Source organism: Liolophura sinensis, chromosome 7 (genome assembly GCF_032854445.1).
Source record: "Liolophura sinensis isolate JHLJ2023 chromosome 7, CUHK_Ljap_v2, whole genome shotgun sequence".
Classification (NCBI taxonomy): domain Eukaryota; kingdom Metazoa; phylum Mollusca; class Polyplacophora; order Chitonida; family Chitonidae; genus Liolophura; species Liolophura sinensis.
This window is the reverse complement of record NC_088301.1, coordinates 29,290,410-29,311,755: the sequence shown is the minus strand read 5'-3', so window position 1 is coordinate 29,311,755 and position 21,346 is coordinate 29,290,410. Positions and strand designations below refer to the sequence as shown.

General features: G+C 39.6%; 2 protein-coding genes across 4 annotated transcripts; one reads left to right on the top strand and one right to left on the bottom strand.

Annotated features, from left to right (window-relative positions):
- Nucleotides 1–975: 975 nt before the first annotated feature.
- LOC135470369 (zinc finger and SCAN domain-containing protein 2-like) lies at nt 976–8,534 on the bottom strand. 3 transcript variants are annotated; one of them, XM_064749269.1, is made up of 4 exons: nt 8,400–8,534; nt 5,872–6,174; nt 4,210–4,512; nt 976–3,892 (listed from the first exon to the last, which is right to left on the bottom strand). In XM_064749269.1, the coding sequence occupies exons 2-4, from the start codon at nt 6,154–6,156 to the stop codon at nt 1,646–1,648; spliced, it is 2,835 nt and encodes a 944-aa protein (XP_064605339.1). In that variant the 5' UTR covers nt 6,157–6,174; nt 8,400–8,534; the 3' UTR covers nt 976–1,645. The 3 variants fall into 3 exon arrangements, with proteins under 3 accessions (XP_064605339.1, XP_064605340.1, XP_064605341.1); XM_064749270.1 differs by having other exon boundaries at nt 8,396–8,449; XM_064749271.1 differs by lacking the exon at nt 4,210–4,512.
- A 5,750-nt stretch (nt 8,535–14,284) lies between these two features.
- On the top strand, nt 14,285–21,078 carry LOC135471134 (ATP synthase subunit delta, mitochondrial-like). The gene is made up of 4 exons (XM_064750222.1): nt 14,285–14,441; nt 18,136–18,289; nt 18,982–19,070; nt 20,733–21,078. The coding sequence occupies exons 1-4, from the start codon at nt 14,313–14,315 to the stop codon at nt 20,853–20,855; spliced, it is 495 nt and encodes a 164-aa protein (XP_064606292.1). The 5' UTR covers nt 14,285–14,312; the 3' UTR covers nt 20,856–21,078.
- Nucleotides 21,079–21,346: the final 268 nt, after the last annotated feature.

The window sequence follows — 21,346 nt, the reverse complement described above, 5'->3', positions numbered from 1 at the left end:
TGGTTTCAGATTTAAGGCAGCAGATTTTGGCAGATTCAACCAAGAAAGTGGTTTGAAAGGTAGCAGATTTTCCAGATTAAACCAAGAGAGTGGTTTCAAAGAAAGCAGATTTGCCAGATTGAACCAAGAAAGCAGTTTCAAAGGTAGCAGATTTACCAGATTAAACCAAGAGAGTGGTTTCAAAGGTAGCAGATTTGCCAGATTGAACCAAGAAAGCGGATTTAAAGGTAGCAGATTTACCAGATTAAACCAAGAGAGTGGTTTCAAAGGTAGCAGATTTTCCAGATTAAACCGAGAGGGTTTCAAAGACAGCACATTTGCCAGATTAATCCAAAAGACTGGTTTCTAAGGAAGCAGATTTGCCAGATTAAACCAAGATAGGGTTTTATAGGATCAGATTTGTCAGATTAAACCAAGAGCAGGTTTAAAAGGAAGCAAATTTGCCAGATTAAATTTACTTTATTAATCTGATTCGTGTTTTACGCCGTACTCAAGAATATTTCACTTATACGACGGCAGCCAGCATTATGTGGGTGGAAACCGGGCAGTGCCAGGTTGCTGACAGACCTTCCCACATACGGCCAGAGAGAAAGCCAGCATGAGATGGACTTGAACCGACAGCAACCGCATTGGTGAGAAGCTCCTGGGTTATTACGCTGCACTAGCCTGCTAGCAAACTGAGCCACGGAGGCCCCTGCCAAATTAAATCAAGAGAGGAGTTTAAAGGAAGATGATTTGTCAGATTAAACCAATAGAGGTTTTAAAGGTGGCAGATTTGCCATACTAAACCAAGACTTTTAAGGGAAGCAGATTTGCCAGATTAAACCATGAGAGGGTTTTAAAGGAAGCAGGTTAGTCAGATTAAACCAAGAGAGAGTTTAAAGGGAAGTAGGTTTGTCAGATTAAACCAAGAGAGAGTTTAAAGGGAAGTAGGTTTGTCAGATTAAACCAATAGAGAGGTTTTATTGGTGGCAGATTTGCCAGATATTGATTCGTACAGTTCAATGGTCTTGGAGACACCAACATTGTACAGAATTACAGACATGAACTTATAATTAACTAACTCAAATATGATCTTGATCTGAGGAACTACGTCAAAGGTCATTTTGCACTCACCACAATGGGATCAGCTTGGGCATGTTTCGGCGATCCACCATTATGGGATCAGCTTGGGCATGTTTGGGCGATCCACCATTGTGGGATCAGCTTGGGCATGTTTGGGCGATCCAACATTATGGGACCAGCTTGGGTATGTTTGGGCGATCCACCATTGTGGGATCAGCTTGGGCATGTTTGGGCAATCCACCATTGTGGGATCAGCTTGGGCATGTTTGGGCGATCCAACATTATGGGACCAGCTTGGGTATGTTTGGGCGATCCACCATTGTGGGATCAGCTTGGGCATGTTTGGGCGATCCACCATTATGGGATCAGCTTTTGCATGTTTGGGCGATCCACCATTTTACCTCCATGCTCATATACAGATTTACATGCAGATATAGTTCTGAACATGTTTTCACAATGCATAGGCTAACATGTACTAGTATCACTCTGACGATACCCTTTGTCAAAATTTGGCTGAGATGTAATGATGAAGACTAAAAACTGGAGTACCAGTATATATAAACCCAGAATGAGAAGATTCCTATGAATGTGTTTTCAGATGATTCTCCAAATTGTGTTTCCACTTAAAGCGATCCCCACAGATATCACATTGATAGTCGCGTTGCAGTGAGTGGGATTTGAAGTGGCTTGTAAGATTATGTCTTCTCTTAAATTGCTTGCCACACAAGTCACACTGGAAAAACATTTGGTCACTGTGCACTTGTTGGTGTAATAGTAGATGAGACTTGCTGGGCCAACCCTTACCACACAAATCACACAAGAATGGCCTCTTGCTATGATCTCTGGTGTGAATGTATTTTATGTGGTTCTGAACACGTTCAGTCGAGGCAAATTTTTTATCACATTTTGGACAGCCATGAGTCTTACGAGCATGGGTGACCATGTGAGTCTTTAATAATACTTTAGGGGTTATCTTTCCACAGATTAGGCAGGGACATATATTAGGCCCATGATAGTGACGCACATGACTAGTGACAGATTTCTGGCTCTTTAAGCTTTTCTTGCAAAATGGACATGTGTAGATTCTAATGCCAGGATGTGTAGCATAGTGGCTGATTATACCCCATGGATTTTTTATTGCTGCATCACATAAATCACACTTATAAAAACCACTTTTGTCATGCTTTTGTACATGGCGTCTTAAACATTTCTCCGATTTGGCCACATGTTTGCATCTGTCGCACTTGTTCGCAGGCTGGTGACCTGTTTGGCTTGTATGCAGCATAAGATCTCGTACCACAGAAAATCGGGCGTCACAATCTTTGCAGCTATAACATGGAAAGTGAATGTAAAGGTGAGAAACATAGGATCTGTTCCTCTCATTTCCAAAGCTTAATCCACACATCGGACACCATTTCTTACATCGATGGTCTACTTCAACATGTTCATTAAGTTTAATTAATGTGGGAAATAAAACCTTACACTGTTCACACTTGAGGGGTAGATCGAGAGTGGTACCATGGACATTGGCCATATGCTGGCTGAGCTCCTCCAAATATTTAAATGTTCGGCCGCAGAGAAGGCAGCTTAACGTCACCTGCTCAATACTTCCACCACTGTCACATTTCTTCTTCCCATCCATTGCCGCACTTAAATTCTCTAAAAACTTTATTTCTGCCTTTATATACTTTGGACAGAGTATAAATTTCCACCTCTCTGGGGCAGAGGGTTTCCTGTCACTTACAGACGGACTACTACCATCCCCACCCTCCCGAGAGCACTCCTTCCAGTCAGGGTCTAACTGAGAAGAATCAATGTCACTCATACCACCAGATGTATCATCATCATCTTCACCATCATCATCATTTCCAGCTTTATCGTCATTAACACTAATTCCATCTTTAGTACTATCATTTCTGTCTTCCTCAACATTACTCCTATCACTGTCGGCAGCCTTTTCACCTTTCCTGCTATCAGTACCACTACTGTTGAGTTTGCAACCATTATTTTTCAGGTCAGCTTCAGTTAACGGTTTTAGCATTACATAGGGTTGGGATATCCAGGTAAAGTTTGAGGGCAGACAAATATCAAAATTTTTCCAGCTAGAATGATGACTGTGACCACAATTTCCAGCCCCAACCACCTTAACACATTCTTCCTTAATCGTGGACATGTCTCCCTGAGAATTCCCATCACACTTCTGGCATGTTTCTACAGAAATACCGGGCTGTCCTGGCGGTGCCTCATGCGATACAGTTTTTACAGCTTCTTCCTTGATGTCACCATATCTCTGTGGATTCAGTGACATGCATTTGCCCACATAGCTCCCAATAAGGCCGTCAGCTGAGCTAGATCTAGGTCTACTATCTTGTAAACCCAAGATAATTTCTCCAGGTTCCAGCTGTGTGTCAAGCTGGGACTCATTCTTCATCACATTTAACGGTAAAAGCATCTGTACAGATCTACTGTATCCCTCTTCACCGCAATGCCTACCAAGTGCAGAAGTTCGTTGGCCGTCAAAATTATCCAGCTGCCAGCCACTTGATGGACTCACACTGAAACGTCTGCTCAGTTGGGAATATACTGTTGTACAGGAAACTTGGAATGTTTCCGTGCTACCATTCATCCAACTCCTGTTCTGATTCCCAGAATAGGCCATATTAAGGGCAGGTGTGTCTGATTGACAACTGCTGTCAGAAACGCAGTTCTTCATCAGTTTTTTGGATTCCTCTTCACACAGTGACACAGCAGGGTCACATGAGATATTTCTGTGGTTTTTATTACCATTAAGAATTCTACTGCTCATCCCCGAAGTTTTAGTTTGCATCTATAAATAAAACAAATTGAAGAGTATAACATACAGTGTTATTTGACGATATTAAACCCCTAGCATACATACATAGTATTATTTGGAATTACAATTAGAGAATATAATGCACCCCACTGTTGTAAATTGGCTAGAAGGCACTACCATCCTCAATCTGATCGCTTCAAACTTTTCACTTACCCGTCAGATAACATTAAATTTCCTCTAATATGGAGAAACATGATATCCAATCACCAATATTCATCAGCAAATTTTCTCTAGAATTCTCTGTGAAATACACAATATATTGTTTTGAACATTGCATGATTCCCACATACCTCTGCTCTGGTTCCACAAGAGTGAATCTCTAAATTTGCTGAGCTGAGATTTGTTAACAGACACTCAGATGAGGTACTCTGAGAATTCGTAGAATCTGTCACTAAGGCAGGTTTTCCAGGAAATGGCACACTGCCTCTTTTCAGCAACCTGAAGCATGTCAAGCAGTAAAATCCAGTTTTTATTTCCGGGAAAAGAAGAGAACACCTTTGTCTGTGATAGCCCTTTGGGCGCCTTTCAAATGGTTTCTTGCAGTGTTTACACAAATCCTTCTCCTCAGACTCCATGTCTTTATCCATTGGAACCTGAAAACAGTAGCACCAAAAACAAATCTTTACTTCTGTGCAATCAATCACATCTACAGAATATTACTGTGATGAGTTCACTGCTCTCAGACCCCACCCCCAGCCCACACTCCACAGAAAATCCATCCTATCAAGAGCCCCACCTCCCACTCCCACAACATTTATCCTATCTACAACCCCACCCTACACTCCAAAGAAAATCTATCCCATCTAGAGTTCCACACCCAACTCCACTGAAAATCTATCCTATATAGAGCCCCACCCTACACTCCAAAGAAAATCTATCCTATCTAGAGTTCCACCCCCAACTCCACTGAAAATCTATCCTATATAGAGCCCCACCCTACACTCCAAAGAAAATCTATCCCATCTAGAGTTCCACACCCAACTCCACTGAAAATCTATCCTATATAGAGCCCCACCCTACACTCCAAAGAAAATCTATCCTATCTAGAGTTCCACCCCCAACTCCACTGAAAATCTATTCTATCTACAGCCCCACCCTACCCTCCAAAGAAAAGTTCAACCCCCAACAGAACTGGTAAAATGATGACACAAATTTCAAGGTTATCCTTACAGCCACCCTGTAACCAATTCCTGACTAACTTTCATCCCACAAGACATGACTTACCAATTACTTTGCACAGGGCAGGTTATGCGTTTTCATCTGGTAAAATTTCAGTTTTCAAACAAATTCCCTCTCTGATTAGATATGACAGCTCTCAAGCTTCAGAAACAAGACATTGTCAAATATTCCCATACCAGCAGATTAGGCCATCCTTACATAATTCATTGTTCCAACCAGCAGAAAAAGTATTTTCATTCCGACAAAACTAAATTAAATGAAATAATAATGGGAAGAATAGAAGTTAATATTGTTAATTTCTGTTAATTTTCACAGGCCAGGTAATGCGTTTTCATGTGGTAAGGTTTCAGTTTTCAAAAAAAATGTCTTCAGATTGGAAATGATAGCTCTCAAGCTTCACGCATTTGAAACTATTAATATTAAAACATTTTTTCTAAGCGGTATTCTGAATATCAGAAAAACACTGTTTGGTCTGTCATGAATTTCTTGTTTTCACTCTGGCTATTGTCAAATTAAATTCAAGAAATTAATAATGTGAAAAAAGTAAAAAAAAAAAAAGTCCATTGAAAATATCAAATAGGTCCTTTTTTTGGAGTTACAAATATGCTTACCTGGGCTATGTTTCCGACTTGATTGTTTAGTTTTGTTAAAACTGAGTGTAATCGCTTATCTCCATGCTACCACTTCTCATCACTATTCATCAACAAACTTTCTCTAAAATTATATGTGAATACATAAAATACAATTCTGAAAACTTCATGGTTTCCACATACCTCTGCTCTGGTTCCACAAGAATGAATCTCTAAATTTGCTGAGCTGAGATTCGTTAACGGACACTCAGATGAGATATTCTGAGAATTTGTAGAACCTGTCACTAAGGCAGAGTTTCCAGGAAATGGCACACTGCCTCTTTTCAGCAACTTGAAGCATGTCAAGCAGTAAAATCCAGTTTTTATTTCCGGGAGAAGAAGAGAACACCTTTGCCTGTGATAGCCCTTTGGGCGCCTTTCAAATGGTTTCTTGCAGTGTTTACACAAATCCCTCTCCTCAGATTCCATGCTTGTATTCGATTGCACCTGAAAAGAGTAGTTACAACATGTAGTAGCTTTTTAACTACTAAAAAGAATGACAAGGCATCTGGAATAAGCATGAAATGCTTTATTTTAAGGGGTCTGTTCTTTCAACACTGCACCAGGTCCTGACATTGTGATGGGTTGAGTGACGTGAAAACATAAAAAAACATTTTTGTTTTTAGTGAGCTATTCCAATGTCAAGACGTGTAGTCCTGAACATCATAAAAGCAGGGTTAAGTGATAATGATCAAGATGGTATCAATGGTTTTGTTCAATTGTGAAAAAAAAATGTGTTAGCTCTACTTCATAGGGTATCGATTATCCTTCAGATCATTTTGATATTTCCACCTGCTTTATCTTGGGGCTGAAGTAGCATTTTAACAATGGCCTCATAGACGTTATAACTTTTATGACAATTCTAAATGGTGTCAGATTACATGGTGACATGCATTTTCAATCGTTTGTCAGTTGTCACAACCAAATGATATTCAAGAAACGGTCACATGTAGCTGCTGAAATATTAGGCCTACACACTGTGTAGTCTGAATTCAATGACAAGATGACTTGTGGTTTCTATATGAAAAAAGAATTACTTCTGATTTATCAGTTTGCAACAAACATTCTAAGGCAGTCACTGTACCTTCTTGGAGTTCTCTTATGTTTATCAGTGTCTATTTATATCCTCTTTTACCGACAACTGGATGTAACTGGTTCAAGACATATCAATACCTTACTTGTAGCAACTATCTGGCTAGAAATTATCCTGGCAATAGATACTAAAGATTGACTGTAACATTAAAACATGTAAACAAAATCAGAAACCAAATCATATGCATTAGTCAGGAAACGTGAAAAGGGACACAACTCTTCCTGGAATGTTGTTCTCGGTGTACACGTGCAGAATGTTTTACGAAGAGTTAGAGTGAGTACATTTTGGGGTAGAAAAAAAAACCTATACTGATAAATGCATTATATACAGATGAGTGAATGCCGTTGCACACTTAATACCAATGTTCATGACAGCGCGAACCTAGAATTAAAACTTAGGCAACAAAGTCCTGTTAAAGATATGCTCAACACAGGTTGCTTCGCAGTGATTTACTACACACACAATTCTAGAGTAACAACAACAATGTGATCACAAGATTCTACATCAGAATACCGTTTTGTTGGGCTCGGAATTTGTTCATGTCAATTTAAGAATGATTCTTGGACAAGAAAAACTTAAGAGATAGAAATTTATGCGTTACCAGCGCTTTTCTTGTAAAAATTTGTCAGGTGTTCAAAACTATAATCGTATCATGATAAGCAACACACACACTTTCGTTACATTAAACTATCCACAAACAAAAATAAACTTCATGACAAAACACAAAAATATTTACAAGAGTTTGGACGTCACAGTCATGAATGGTTGTCAGGTATAAGACTGTAAACTGACATGTAGCAAAATGATAATAGAGTTGCAATTTACCCAGCCACTGAGGATGTAACGATGAATTTCAGGTTACATCCACGTCTATGCTTAACCAATCAATGCGCAAATTTCCATAGCCTTGAACCATCAAATTTGTTGTGGAACGAAAATGTGGGCAAATTTCGTCATTCGAGATCACGCGCCTTTCTACATGATACTACGGTACCGAGATAAGGCTCGTGTGTAGATGAGCGCCATCAGCGCAATGATTTCCCCCCAAATTTGGGGATAATTGTTGATAGAGGGGTATAAGATATTTGAAAAGTATTTTCAGATTCCTTGAGTCTAAATCTGTACCAATAGTGCAAAAGTCAAGCAACTACCTGCATCTAAATTAATCAAAAACATCCAAAATAAAAAAGAACTATTTACTCATGTATTAGCTAATGAATATTACGTTATTCAACATGGCGGCGCTCAACAAAGAAGTGAGTTCGAAGAAGTAATTGCGTATGCCAAGGCAAGCGGAGGGTATTCTGTAGAGTTATGGGCAAGGCAGGTCGCCGCTCTTTGCACGACATATAAGCAACATGATGTCATTGCAGTGCAATGGACTGAATTTGGTAAAAATCTTGTATATCCGCGTATGCCATTTGGTCATGCAGCGTGGAGAACACAGTGAAGAGCCCACGATAACCATTGTTGTGTCCCCTGTGAATTCTATTATGCAAAATGAAGTGTTATGTGTGTAAATATATTTAAATTGCTATGGTTCAGCTCGAGCATGGACGAAGAGAATAATAATACCCACGAATGCCTGTGTTCTGCTCAACAGTTCGGTACGTTTTCCATCACGTGCAGTTGTTCTCTGAAGGCGAAAGTAGCCATCTCAGATCAGGTGGCGTAATACACGAGCCTCGCTTTCGATGTCGCTGTTATAAAAAGTATGGCGCCTAGTTGCGGTCAAGCCATAAATGGACACAGACCCCCATTACAACTTCCGTTTTTCGATTGAAGTTCTGTGAATTTTAGGGTATAAAGTCTTTTTTTGCTCCCAGGCGTCCATTTTTGGTGCACAGGTGCATGCTTGGTATTAAAATGCTGGAAACTGTCTAAACTTTGAGGAGGTATGAGCTTTATTGATGAAAGTTTGAAAGTCTGTGTGAGAGGACACAAGGTGTGAGGTAGTGATGAGGCTGCGAGTGACGTCCCCTTGGCGTTGCTAGGCACGCCTCCCAGCTGCCGGCATGGAAAGGTCCAGATTTTGACGGTCAACCTATGTCAAGATTTTTATGGCTTCTTTCTCACAGGCTGGGCCAGGTATGCACCAAAGCTTATTGGCCACGGAATGTTTGGGACTGAGCTACAGCGCTAGACGTTAACATTGTCGCTTATGGAAAATTAATGGGGGTCCGAGGCCATATTAGAGATGTGAACTCAATGGAGGCATTGTTCTATCTGTACATCTGTATTTTAGAATGGCAATTTCGTATCACTTTTAAGAGGATGTTCGGCCAGGCGTTTAGCTCCATTGTCGCCCTTTCACACTTACTGTAAAGAGTGGTGCGAGAAATATTATCTTCAGTTCAGCATAGAAAATAGTAAAACCTGGTATACAGTATGAGAGCGGTGATAAATTGTCACTCCTTGTAACTTTTTCGCTGTTGTTGTTTTTTTTTTTTTTTGTTTAGACAGTTTACAATAAAGTAGATGAACATTACAATGTTTTCATTTAAGTAGTTTATAGGCGGTTAACCTCAAATCTGATCAGTACAACAGAGGTTAGGAAAAGCAAATTCTGCTTGTCGTCAAAGGTCTGTAATGCTGTGTGTACTGTTGTCATTATCGTGTGAATGAACAGCTAAATATTAAGACTTAATATATATTTCATTGCCATTATAAGTCAGACAGTATGGGAAATTATCTGCACATTGGACGACTTGACTTGAGTGGCATTAGGTTAACTTGCTATGTTTTATTAGTCGGAGATTGCTGTGCCTTGGGATTGGCAAAATTTTGTTTGGCCAACCAATGTTGGATTGGAGTCATCCACAGCCATCTGAGCAAAATTTTGCCCAATCTAACATCAAAGCAATCTCGGGCTATGTTTTATCAGAAGTCTATCAATGTCTGCTCATAGTGGTCTTAATCTGGGTAGAGCTGGTGGCACTATATATTTTTGACTTGTATAACGTTGGTCGGCTTCATGCCATAGGTTGACAAGGTCAATGGGTCATGGTGATCAAGGCAGAACGTTACGGAAGGCAAGGTTCCAGTGAACTTTAAATTCATTTCAGTGATGAATGCTGATTGTATTGGTCCACGCGCGGACATTAGCGGCGAAGCTTTAGCAAGTCCATGTGCCGAAGCACGTCTGGCAGCACAGGCACTCGGAGTTATCTCTCTTATAAGTCAGTCTCATTGACGTTTGTAAGGCGCGATTTGATTGGTGACATTTTTGCGTTTATGCTCCAATTAACCGGGAAAAAAAACACGAAACCACGCCCACGTTGGACCACTTTTTCTAAGAATAGAACTGAAAGAGACAGAAGGCATGTCATGTAAAATGACAAACATAACACTATATATATCTGCTTTCTTCTATATTATATTCACATTCATAATCAGGAACATCAGTCCAAATTCTGTGGATAGTGAGCTTGGTCACACAGACTTGCTGGGTCAGCGAATGGATATGCATAGCCGAGTGCAAGTGCTCGCCCAAAACAAGCCAGTTTGAAAAAATCCCTTCCCAACTGTATGATGTTTAAAATACACACTGTTATTTTGTGATAACCAGTGTGTCTGAAATACTGCGATATCATTCATATGTTACACGTGTTTTGCAACCGGTATGACGAAGTCACCTCCCACATACCCTTGGCGTGCAACAACAAAAGCAGTAGTCCGTTATGGAGGTGCTATCATTATCGATTTCACGTGTTTGGGAATTTGCCTTTAATGATATGCAGGTCAAAACGATGCCCATGAATGTCTCTTGGAACTACCCAATAAAATACACAGCACGGGAAAAACATCAACTCTGATCCATGATGACTGGTCATGGCCGATTTTGCCTCCAGTAATACCAGGGGCGTTGAGGCAAACGGGCGACGTTGCGACGCGAAGGGGGAAGTTGCTATGTGAATGGGCGAAGAGACCTTAATCCGAAGTTTCGCCCCTTCGCATCGCCCCTCATACTGATCAGAACCGTTTTTTGTTCTTTCAATTACCTTTAGCATGAGACCTGTAAAAAACAAATTTGAGTGGTTCGATAACATGAACATGCGAAATAACATACTAACATGGCACAGTATAAAGGCATGCTATTTTCTGTTGTCGCATCTTATACCTGCTGCTCAATATACATGTGGTTCAGTATATAAAACGTGTTATATGCTATTTGACCCCACGTACTAAGGAGTATATGTATAAGATGCTTGTAAGGGAGGGCATGGAGCCATACCTTGTGATATGAATTAAACAAGCCATACGCGTGGTTAAATCCACGTGTTGACTGAGAATATGTCAATGTATACGTAGCATGACATACAGCTAAGAAAAAATGAATTGGTTCATCGGTCGACAACCTATGATACATGTGTATTATGTGCACATACTGTTTGAATCCACGTGTTGAGGGACAGGGGAGACGAACACGTGGATTACGCTCATAGTGTGTGATCTACATGTATTGAGTATGGTAAGAGAATAGACGAGTGATTTCTTCCTTCTTGAATACAAATATAACTGTCTATTATTTTATTTTGCCAAAAAATCTGAAACAATGAAAAAGAAATTTACACGCTTAGTATGTATTAAGGGAGCGGAACAGGTGGTTCAAGAACACAACGATGTACGATGCGACATATATAAAGTATATAAGTTATATATATTAAGAGACTATATACATTTATTTTACATTTATTCGTTTACTTGCCCTATCCAGTGGTTAACACAAAGTGGTTTTAACAGTAATGGTTAAAGGCTGTCACGTGAAATCTGAATCCACGTGTTGGGGATTTGAGCGAGCACAGCACGTGGATTAATGAAGTGTATAAACCAGGAGATAAGACGTGTTATAACGTAGTACATCGTAGTGTGTAAAAAAAAAGAAATAGGGCTTAAAAACATGATCTGGGATGAAACCAGTTATTGCTATTTAAAATCTGAATCCACGTGTTGGGGTTTAGATGAGCGCAACACGTGGATTAATTACGGACTCTTCTATGTTTCACACATAAAGTCTATACACTGATAAAGGAAGTGTTTTGACGCCGTATATATCGCAAGTTGGGATTTGGGTGAGGGCAACACGTGTATTTAGAACTCTTCGATTTTTCATACATAAAGTATATACACTGATAAATCAGACGTGCTATAACGTTGTATATCGCAATTGGTAAAAGAAGGAAGTGGTGTTTTATGTCATCATCTGGGATGTACAAGACAGTTATAAAAAATCTGTATCCACGTGTTGGGATTTGGGTGAGACCAAAACGTAGATTAAGATCTCGATTTTTCACATATAAAGTGTATACACTGATAAATCAGACGTTATTATATCGCAAATGATCAAAGAAAAACAAAATGAGGTTTGAAGTCTTCAACTGGTAAGAGAAGACAACATGGAGTTTAAAGTCGTAAACTGTGATACACAAGCTGTGTAATATGAAATCTGGATCCACGTGCAAACTGAGGTATGGATGAGCGCAATTACGTGTAAATTAAGAGCACTTCGGTTTTTGACACAGGCCTATACATGCATGAATGTAAAGAATATGTGCCTACATCAAGAGATAAGAGGTGTTTTTAACATCCTGTGTGACCATTAGTACATGAAAAGAAAGTTTTAAAGTTATGATCTGGGATATACAGTATATTGCTATATATATACCACATATAAATCCACGTGTTCGGATGAGACATGATACCGTACAAATTGCAAAAACCGTAAGTTTATCGTCTGCGATATACTAAAGTTTTACACTGTTATATGACATCTGTATTCTAGTATTGATAACAAAGCACATGCAGATGATACATGTTATACAGAGAAAAATGATTATAATAAATGGTGATATAAAATCGATCATTATGTGAAACCGGAATCTTCGATGCCGCGGTTCTATATAATAAGAGACATATGGCAGATATACATAAAGAGATACACAAGACAAATGTTTTACATTTGTCCTTTACTTAATCGGTTTAACGCTGGTCTCGATAGGTGTTAAAATCATACACCGTATATTTAATACACAGGTGTTATATCTGAATCCGTCTGCATGTTGAGTGTCATGCGCAGGGGAACAAGCGAAGTAAGAAGACATAGATGTGTAAAGTATGGAGTGTATATTAAGAGGTGACACACGGCTTTTGTTCTTTTACTTATTTGCATGGTCTTTAACGCTGTACTTATGTAAGAGAAAAAGAATGAGTTTCACAGGCCTAATCCTTGCTATGCACATGTTTTTTGAAATCTTAATCCACGTGTTGAGTTTGTGTGAGCGCAACATGTAAACTGAGAACAGAGCCATGTGTCATTATGGTATGAGAAAAAAGACGTGTTCTGCAGCTATAATCTGTGATATTACATGTTTAATATTATGTTAAAAATAAAATCTGAATCCGTGCCGGGGTTAAAAATTTAGTTAGCGAGACAATTTGATTGAAGATCTAGCTCGATTACAGCAAACAGAGTATATTTGTTTATTTATTTGATCGGTGTTTTACGCCGTACTCAGGCATATTTCACTCAGTTGACGCTGAAAGTATTAGAAAAGTCGACACGATAACATAACGTTATGAAACAGAAATACGTAAATGACATTGAACATGTGATGATCACCCGTTCAACTTGCGCATCGGTCTGAACCCGTTTGAAAAAAATTATACCTCCACATTTTTCAGCTGATAGACAATGTGCATGTGTAGATGACTGATGTTGAAATATTTGGGAGATCAGCAAGTCGAATTACTAAATCCAAGAGATAAGTGTGCCGACAGAAGCATGGTTAAGGTTGACATTTTTTGGGTATGGCATAAAACACAAATCAATTAAATAAATAATCACATTCACAAACTCTTTTATGATTATCACACGATACCAGTTTTCGTTATAATTCTTACCAGTCTACATTTCCTTTTTCACTGTCAGATTCCATGGTGTCTTCTGCTTTGGATTTGTAACACTCACGTAAAGAGCTGGCTGGTATCTGTGTCCAGTAGGCCTATGACGCGCACGCACGCCAATTCGTGAGTCTCCGTCGGCTCCAGATAGCGAGCCAAAGAGGCTACAAATGGCGAAGCGCCGAAGTAAGCGATGGAGGTGATAGATTTTAGACATTTCCTTCAAAAGTGATATTCATGCGGAATTCGAGCCGTTTAATGAACTGTGAGTAGGAAAGGTATGTGTCCAGTGAAATCAAGTGTGATGACAATCGAGAAACAGGCTTCTTATTGCCGTTTCGTGCTTTCTTGTGAACGGTGTTTCGTGCCTGTTCATATTTATTGTTATTTTACTGACTTATAACGGAGATAACTTCGAGTGACGGTGCTAACAGTTCCAGTGAGCGAACGGAGCACCATGGCTTGAACAGGAATTTGTCAGGAGTGTGAGGAGTTTGTCGTCAAAATTATTTTATAGGGTTATCCCCCCTGTTACGCTCTTCTGCTCTCAGTCCGTGCCCTTCGCCATTTTTGGAACATTTCAGGAACGAAAATGTCTCTAATTCGTCAAACATTGCGAAGAGCTCCATCGCTGCTACAGCAGTGTAAGAGGGGTGCTGCAGTTGCTATATCCCAAAGGAACTATGCAGACATGGCATTTACGTTTGCCTCACCGTCAGATGTAAGTTGCCATGTCACCGAACACCCAGCGTGTTAAACATTTATCGTTGATGTCGCAACCGAGTAGCGGGGTTTGGTCGCTTAAGGGTTTCCTTATGTCAGATATCTGCAGTTTTGATTTCGACACTGTCTTACTTCACACTAAGTATAGGACTCCGATAAAGATCTCAAAATTGTCTTGTGACAAGTCATGATATACACTAATATAGGCCTACATTAGACAGTTGCGGAATGCAGCAGTATGTTTTTATACGAACTAGCCCCAAAAGACTCCAATTTCTTATACTGGCCTAGCGTCATTGGACTCAACGAAGGTCCAGGCCGATTGTCTGTTATCGAACAAGTCTTGTGCAAATAAGACACCAACCTAAAGACCTGCTTTCCACGCTCACTGCACTGCTACTATATGCCCCTACTTTAGGATAGGTTTATTATAGGCTAGAACTTGCAGCAGATATGGGGAAAAACCTGACAGCATGTTGGACTTCTAGTCAGAAGTCACTCCATTTGAAAAACATGAAGAGATACCAAACAATGTTGCCAATGCTAAGTTACCCACTTTGTCTTTCGTTTCACCCACTTTCAAGCACCAACAGTCATTCTCTACTTGTCCTCATTTAGTTTTTAGCCTGCATTGTATATCATTTTGAACAATATTTTGATGAACACCTCTTCTCTGTTCACGCTTTCACTTGTACCTGCCATGACGTGCACAAGGACTGCTTATGTCACATGTGTCATACACACTGAAACCCTTAATCATTTTAAATGGAGCGAATTCTCACTAGAACTGCAACATAGAGTCAAGCTGATCACAACAAGCCAATTCACGATCTCGAACAGGGCTTCAGTGAGCGCGAGCAGCTACCTAGGAATGCACCCTTGCTTTCGAAAAGGCATATAAAATAAACCAATTTCTTAACATTCAAGCAAACACACAAGCGCTGATTTTTCAATGGTTTGGGCATTATTTACTCCATTTTTCCTATTTTTGCTGGACATATATGTATTTTTATGAATAAAGAGAAGGGGATGGCACAAAAATGCACAAAGTAAAGTACAATTTAATTTTTCGCTGTTTCATAGTCCTGTATACAATTGGTGTATGCATAGTTGATTATAACAACGTTATAAACTTTTAAAAATTACTGAAAAATAATGTTTTGTTAGTAATTTGACTTGCGTAGTGAAGATGTAGAAAACATCAAAAGTAAGGGGAAATTATTACCTTAGAGCAGAATCAGAAACACAGTTAACCATCTTTGACCATGGCATTGGCTTGTTGTCTTTAGTTTCTAATTTTAATTTAATTTCTCCATAAAACAGGGGGTAACTTCCCTGAACCCTGCCTGATTTCTTTTGAATAACAAACTTACAGCACAATCTCTATTAGAATAATACAGTTCAGGTGGGCTGTATAAAATGTCAAATCTACAGCCTACATGTCTGTAGGCCTATATATATTCTGGGCCTATATATAGTCTGCTATGTACCACCATATTACATTTCTGAAAGTAACGTTTTTTACATCTACAATTGACAGCTCTGGGAGTTGTCAAAAATTTACTTATCTTACTGTCAGACTTGGCAAGTTGTTGCAGCTTCAGTAAAGTGCCAAAGGCAGCACCAGTTGCATACATGATAGCCTCTTCTTTTTTCAGTTGTCAATAATCTTTCTGTTTTAATACCTTCATATTCTATGTTAAAACTACATTAAGTGATATAACTTGTAAATAGCGTGTACAATCATGTAGGCTTAAGTGTATGCGTGTAGGCTGCATGTATACACATGTACAGTTATTGGTCACCAACAGAGAGGAAAACATGGGCCTCCTTCCCTATGCTTCAACTTGCGGAGTCGGGGGCCCTTTTTTTCGCCCGTGATAGCAGGATCACATGATCTCCAACTTTCAAACCTTTCAGAATAATCATGGCTGCTCAACCTCTAGTCAGAGACCTCCTCATGCTTAAAAAAGGTGAATAACAGATTGCAGCGAGAATAAGCACTCCACGCACCTTTATCTGGTCGAGACCAGACCCGATTGCACAGTTGGTAGAGCTTTGGCGTAGATTCCTTAGATCCAGGGTCAATCCTGGGTCGGGTCACACCTAAGACCTTGAAAGCGGAAGTTAAACATTCATGAAAGACATAGTGGAATGATGGTTCCACCCGTATCAGTATAGGGCTCAGACGGGACAGCTTACTTGCCTTCATCATCATAGGACTGAAAAATTGTTAGATACGACATTAAATGCCAAGCACTCAAGTTGGTTAAATTCACTTCATAACATCTCCCCTTCCATTTGCCAATCACAATTTTGTATGGTTATCTGATCAAGTATCATTTCACAAGGGAAAGCATCCAGGGATGTGTATCTCTGATGTTGTGAAGAGAGCCGTCATTTACCCTTCCATTTACACGGGTAATGTGAACATACGAATCATCACCAACAACTCGTGGACTACATAATTGACAGTGGACAATATTTTAGATAATTATGATAATAACCCAATTCAAAAAATTGTATAAACTGTGTTGCTGTGGTAATGCAAGAGATTATAAGAATAAAGGAGAAGTATAAAGAAATCACTGTCAGGAAACAAAAAGTACAAAATAGCCATACAACATAGCCTCCATGTTGTATCCTTAGATATGATGCTGGATTGGATTGCCATTACAGACTTGTGTGCTGTGATAAGAAGCTAAGGAACATTAGATAGTTAGGGCATTCAGTTGACCAGATTAAGGTGTGGAGTGTTTATTTGCACTGCAGTCTATTTGCAAATGACAGTATCTCTGATTAGAGGTTAAATAGCTATGATAACAGTGTATCCAAATGTTTCTCAACTTCAGCTTTATAGAACTGGTCTCCTTGGGGGTCAACACTTGTGACACTGTTGTGGCTGAACTCACCTGCTCTAAAAGAGAACAACTTTCTTTGTGTCTTTCTCAGTTAAGCCCAACCTTATCTCTCAAAGAAATCACTGCACAGTTTACAGCAGATATTGGGATAACCCCAGCCATAAGTGAGAAGGTCTGTCAGCAACCTGCGGATGGTCTTGGGGTTTCCTCTGTTTCCTCCCACCATAATGCTGGCCGCCGTTGTAGTTAAATATTCTTCAGTACGGCGGATAAGACCAATGAAATAAATAAATAAATAAATATTGTGATAAGTCTGATGGCATACTGCAGTTCTAGTCTGAAGACCCATTTGAGAGTGAACAAGAGTTTCCATGTGTACAACGAGTGTGATGTAAACAGTTTTGTGCACACACTGACAAGTACACAGCTTTAATGAAAACGTGAACAGATTTGAAGGCTTGTTCGTCAAAATGTAGTTCAGAATGGACTTACCAGGCAAAAAGAAGACCGTAGATCAGGAGAGAAGAACAACTGAGGACTGCGGGATGCAGTAGGATTATCACAATATCTGTAAGTTCTGATCAGAAAATTCGGACTTCACACAATTGTGACCTCCAAGTCAGTGGAAACTTCCAGCACTCCAATTCAATGCTGAAGACCATTTCTCTACCAACTATAGCCTGAGCCTTGAGTAAACTCCTTAACTTGCTATCCATGCCAGCTTATTAGAAGCCTTAAAAATTACATTGCTTTCATTTCTTTTAGAGTGGACATCATTTCAGAGTTTAAATGTTCATTGGACTCTTTGTTACTTTGTTGTGTATTGTATAGGTGTACTACAACAGTGCCAATGTCAAGCAGGTCGATGTACCGTCTTTCAGTGGCAGCTTTGGCATCCTACCTGAACACGTTCCAACTTTAGCTGTTCTCAAGCCGGGCGTTGTGTCTGTGTTTGAAGAGGATGGAAGTGTTAAGAAATATTTTGGTAATTATATATTGCTCACAACATTCATTTGATATTCAATATATTTTTCTAGCTTTAGTTAATTGAAGTTCGTTTCCTCGATGGTTTTCCCATGTCAATCTCTGCAGTTTATGGAGCCATTCCATTAAAATGGTTACTTTGCTTTTTATTCAGTTTAAAAGTGTCAAACAAGGTAGTACAACAGTTTACCAGAATCAGACAGCATTGTTTATTTACTTCTATGTAGGTATTTAATTGAGCTATTTGAGCTGTCTGCCAGCAACCTGTGGATGGTCATTGGTTCCCCTGGGCTCTGCCAGGTTTCCTCTCACCATAATGCTGGCCGCCGGCGTATAAGTGAAATATTCTTGAGTACGGCATAAAACACCAATCAAATAAATAAAATAAATATGACACCCAGTTCCTACCAAAGAACGTTTCGCTTATACAATGTCAGTCAGGTTTTAATATGCGTACATAAAACAACATAGGTAGAAAGTCACTTTTCTTCATCATGTACCTGAAACCTCCTGACTTCTAATTTTGAGTTTGATTCAAGCGTGTAGTTTCATTGCTCGGGTCAATCACCTGCAGAAAAACTGACAGCGAAGTGCTTTGAAGCAAGAAGAGGCCAAGGATCTTGGCTGCGATTTTGTAATTGGGTAGTTGTTTGACAGGCTACCTCTATTTTCCTGTGTTTTGCACTGTTGCAGTTAGCAGTGGGTCTGTGACTATTAATGATGACTCGTCAGTACAGGTGTTAGCGGAGGAGGCACATCCTCTGGATAGACTGGATGCTCAGGTAAAATATGACTAGTTGTTGTGTTAAGTATAAACCAGTTAAGTATGTGAAGTGTTAAGTATAAACTTCCCAGTGTGCTATACATAAAGTTAAGTACTGGCACAAGTTCATTTGGGATCCATATTGGCCTGATGGTTGGCATGCTGGCACAGCACAATGACACAGGAACTTCCCACCATTGCTGTCACTGTGTGTTTTAAGTCCAGTCTTTGCTGACATCCCCTCTAGGTGAATGTGGATGATCATAGGTTTCCGCCGGGCTCTGCCAGGTTTCCTCCCATTATATGTTGTATGAGTATTACATAAAATATGAAATAAAATGGTGCCCCTTTATGATAGGACAATGCTTAACATTTGAAGACTTCAAAATTACGTGAAAGTATATACATGGACATGACTTTGGCTCATTCTGTACTTCTAAAGAGTTCATGCTGATGAAAATTGTCTTAATATTGAATGTCAGGGTGCTCCAACAAAACTCCCATAATTACCCATGTGCAATGCCCAGAGGACGCTGGATCCGGATCTGTGTTATTCTGAAAGGCCCGTTCTCACGGTGCAGTTTTTAGTGCCATCTTGTAACATACAAATGAGTTGAACCATCAGAACAACTGAATTGTGACATTTGTTGCGTTCATTGAGTTGTCAGCTAGTCAAAAGAAATAGAGAATGCTCTATTTTCATGCTACAAATCTCATGCCCTGGCCAATCAAATCGCTTTAATTATTTCCTCTTTAAGTCACGCCCCTTGTGTTGCCAATCGGAGCTTGTCAACAACCATGTCTGAAGAAGCCGATGATACAAATGCTTGTACTGGATAAAGCAGACTGGTGTAGTGCTCACTAAAACCGAGCAGTTTATCTCTATCAAGATCTACTAGGAAATTACACATCGTGTAAATTACAGTAAGCAACTCCTGTTGACAAATTTGCTAATAGAAATGCCAGACCTGCAATGGAACTGAATGAGAAAAACGGAATGTCCAAGACAAGTCGAATGCTGCAAGTTGGTACTACAAATCGCATCGTGAGAACTGCCTTAACAAAGCAGTAATGCGCTAGGTATTAGAAGCTATTACTAGTCAGTAGGGGGCTTTGCACAGGTGTCAGTTTGGATTTCATGGGGAGCATCTCCTGCCTTGTCAAAACATTTCCGATTTCTATTGAGAAGGCTTATGACTACTGGAAAGGGAGGGCAAAGCATGGCATATTATACCCAGCAAGTATAACCTTGATACACTTGTATGGAGGTCTTTAATTTTAGTTTTGTGAAAGTTAATCTGGTGCAGGTTCAAACCTTTTCCTTTGACATGGAATTTCTAGAGTTCATTCTTTCCCTGTTTACAGGGCCGTGGTGAAAGGAAACAGTTAATTGTGCTTGTGTGACCATCTCACATTCCAGCTTTCATTGAAGACCAGTTGTCTTCCACCAGTTTGGTGTACACGTCCATATGTTATATATAGGAAAGAATGACGATGACTTGCCAAGATCTGTGGTTTACACAGGCCGTCTTTCCTCCTCCAATACAAGTGACTGCCATCTTATTAGTGAAAAGTTCTTGAATGCGGCAGTAAGCAACTATCAAATAGATATATATTCTAAATTTTGGGAGAGTTTATGTTCAATACACTGCTGTTATTATGATCATTTTATTCCCTTAAGGCAATCCGTGAAGGTCTAAGCAAGGCACAACAAGACTTGAGCTCTGCTTCATCAGAGAAGGCCAAAGCTGAGGCTGAGATCGCGTTGGAATGCTACGAATCTTTACAGAAAGCACTAGAATAACTAAGACAGTATTTAGGTGTGTTCTTTCATGTGTGATCCCATCTGTAATCCACGAGTGCTTCTACGTTATCCACTCACGGGCATCCCAGCTGTAGGCTCAGGAAACAAACAGTACATTACACAAGGTGGGCAAAAATGTACCTGATCCACTTTAGGACTACAGTTTGATGAGTCTCTTTCATAATTATTGTTTGAAAATCTAAAATAAAAGTATGTATTCAGATCCACATGTTTTGAACTTAGTTTTTCCCCTGAAGACGTCTTGTGTTGTAATAGGTACAAAGCCTAGCGGGTATGTGAAAATATGCCTTTGTATAATGATGCTCACAGTGCTTGAATATTATCTTCTCACAATCCAATTTCGCTTTCTCTTCTGCATAATTGGTGCGTCAAGGTTTGTGGTGTATTTTGTCAAGTTGCAAAGCGGATTAATGGTTGTGTGTTGGTATGGATTTCCTGCCTAGCCTATGTCATTTGGTTTGTGAGGTATT

What these genes read in the sequence shown, in the direction of transcription:
- LOC135470369 (XM_064749269.1), bottom strand. Translation starts at nt 6,156, where the DNA reads ATGGAATCTGAGGAGAGGGATTTGTGTAAACACTGCAAGAAACCATTT. An exon ending in CTTGTGGAACCAGAGCAGAG is followed by an intron (nt 4,513 to 5,871) that starts GTATGTGGAAAC and finishes TACTGTTTTCAG; the next exon opens with GTTCCAATGGATAAAGACAT. An exon ending in CTTGTGGAACCAGAGCAGAG is followed by an intron (nt 3,893 to 4,209) that starts GTATGTGGGAAT and finishes TTTTATTTATAG; the next exon opens with ATGCAAACTAAAACTTCGGG.
- LOC135471134 (XM_064750222.1), top strand. Translation starts at nt 14,313, where the DNA reads ATGTCTCTAATTCGTCAAACATTGCGAAGAGCTCCATCGCTGCTACAG. An exon ending in AAGTGTTAAGAAATATTTTG is followed by an intron (nt 18,290 to 18,981) that starts GTAATTATATAT and finishes GCACTGTTGCAG; the next exon opens with TTAGCAGTGGGTCTGTGACT. An exon ending in TGGATAGACTGGATGCTCAG is followed by an intron (nt 19,071 to 20,732) that starts GTAAAATATGAC and finishes TATTCCCTTAAG; the next exon opens with GCAATCCGTGAAGGTCTAAG.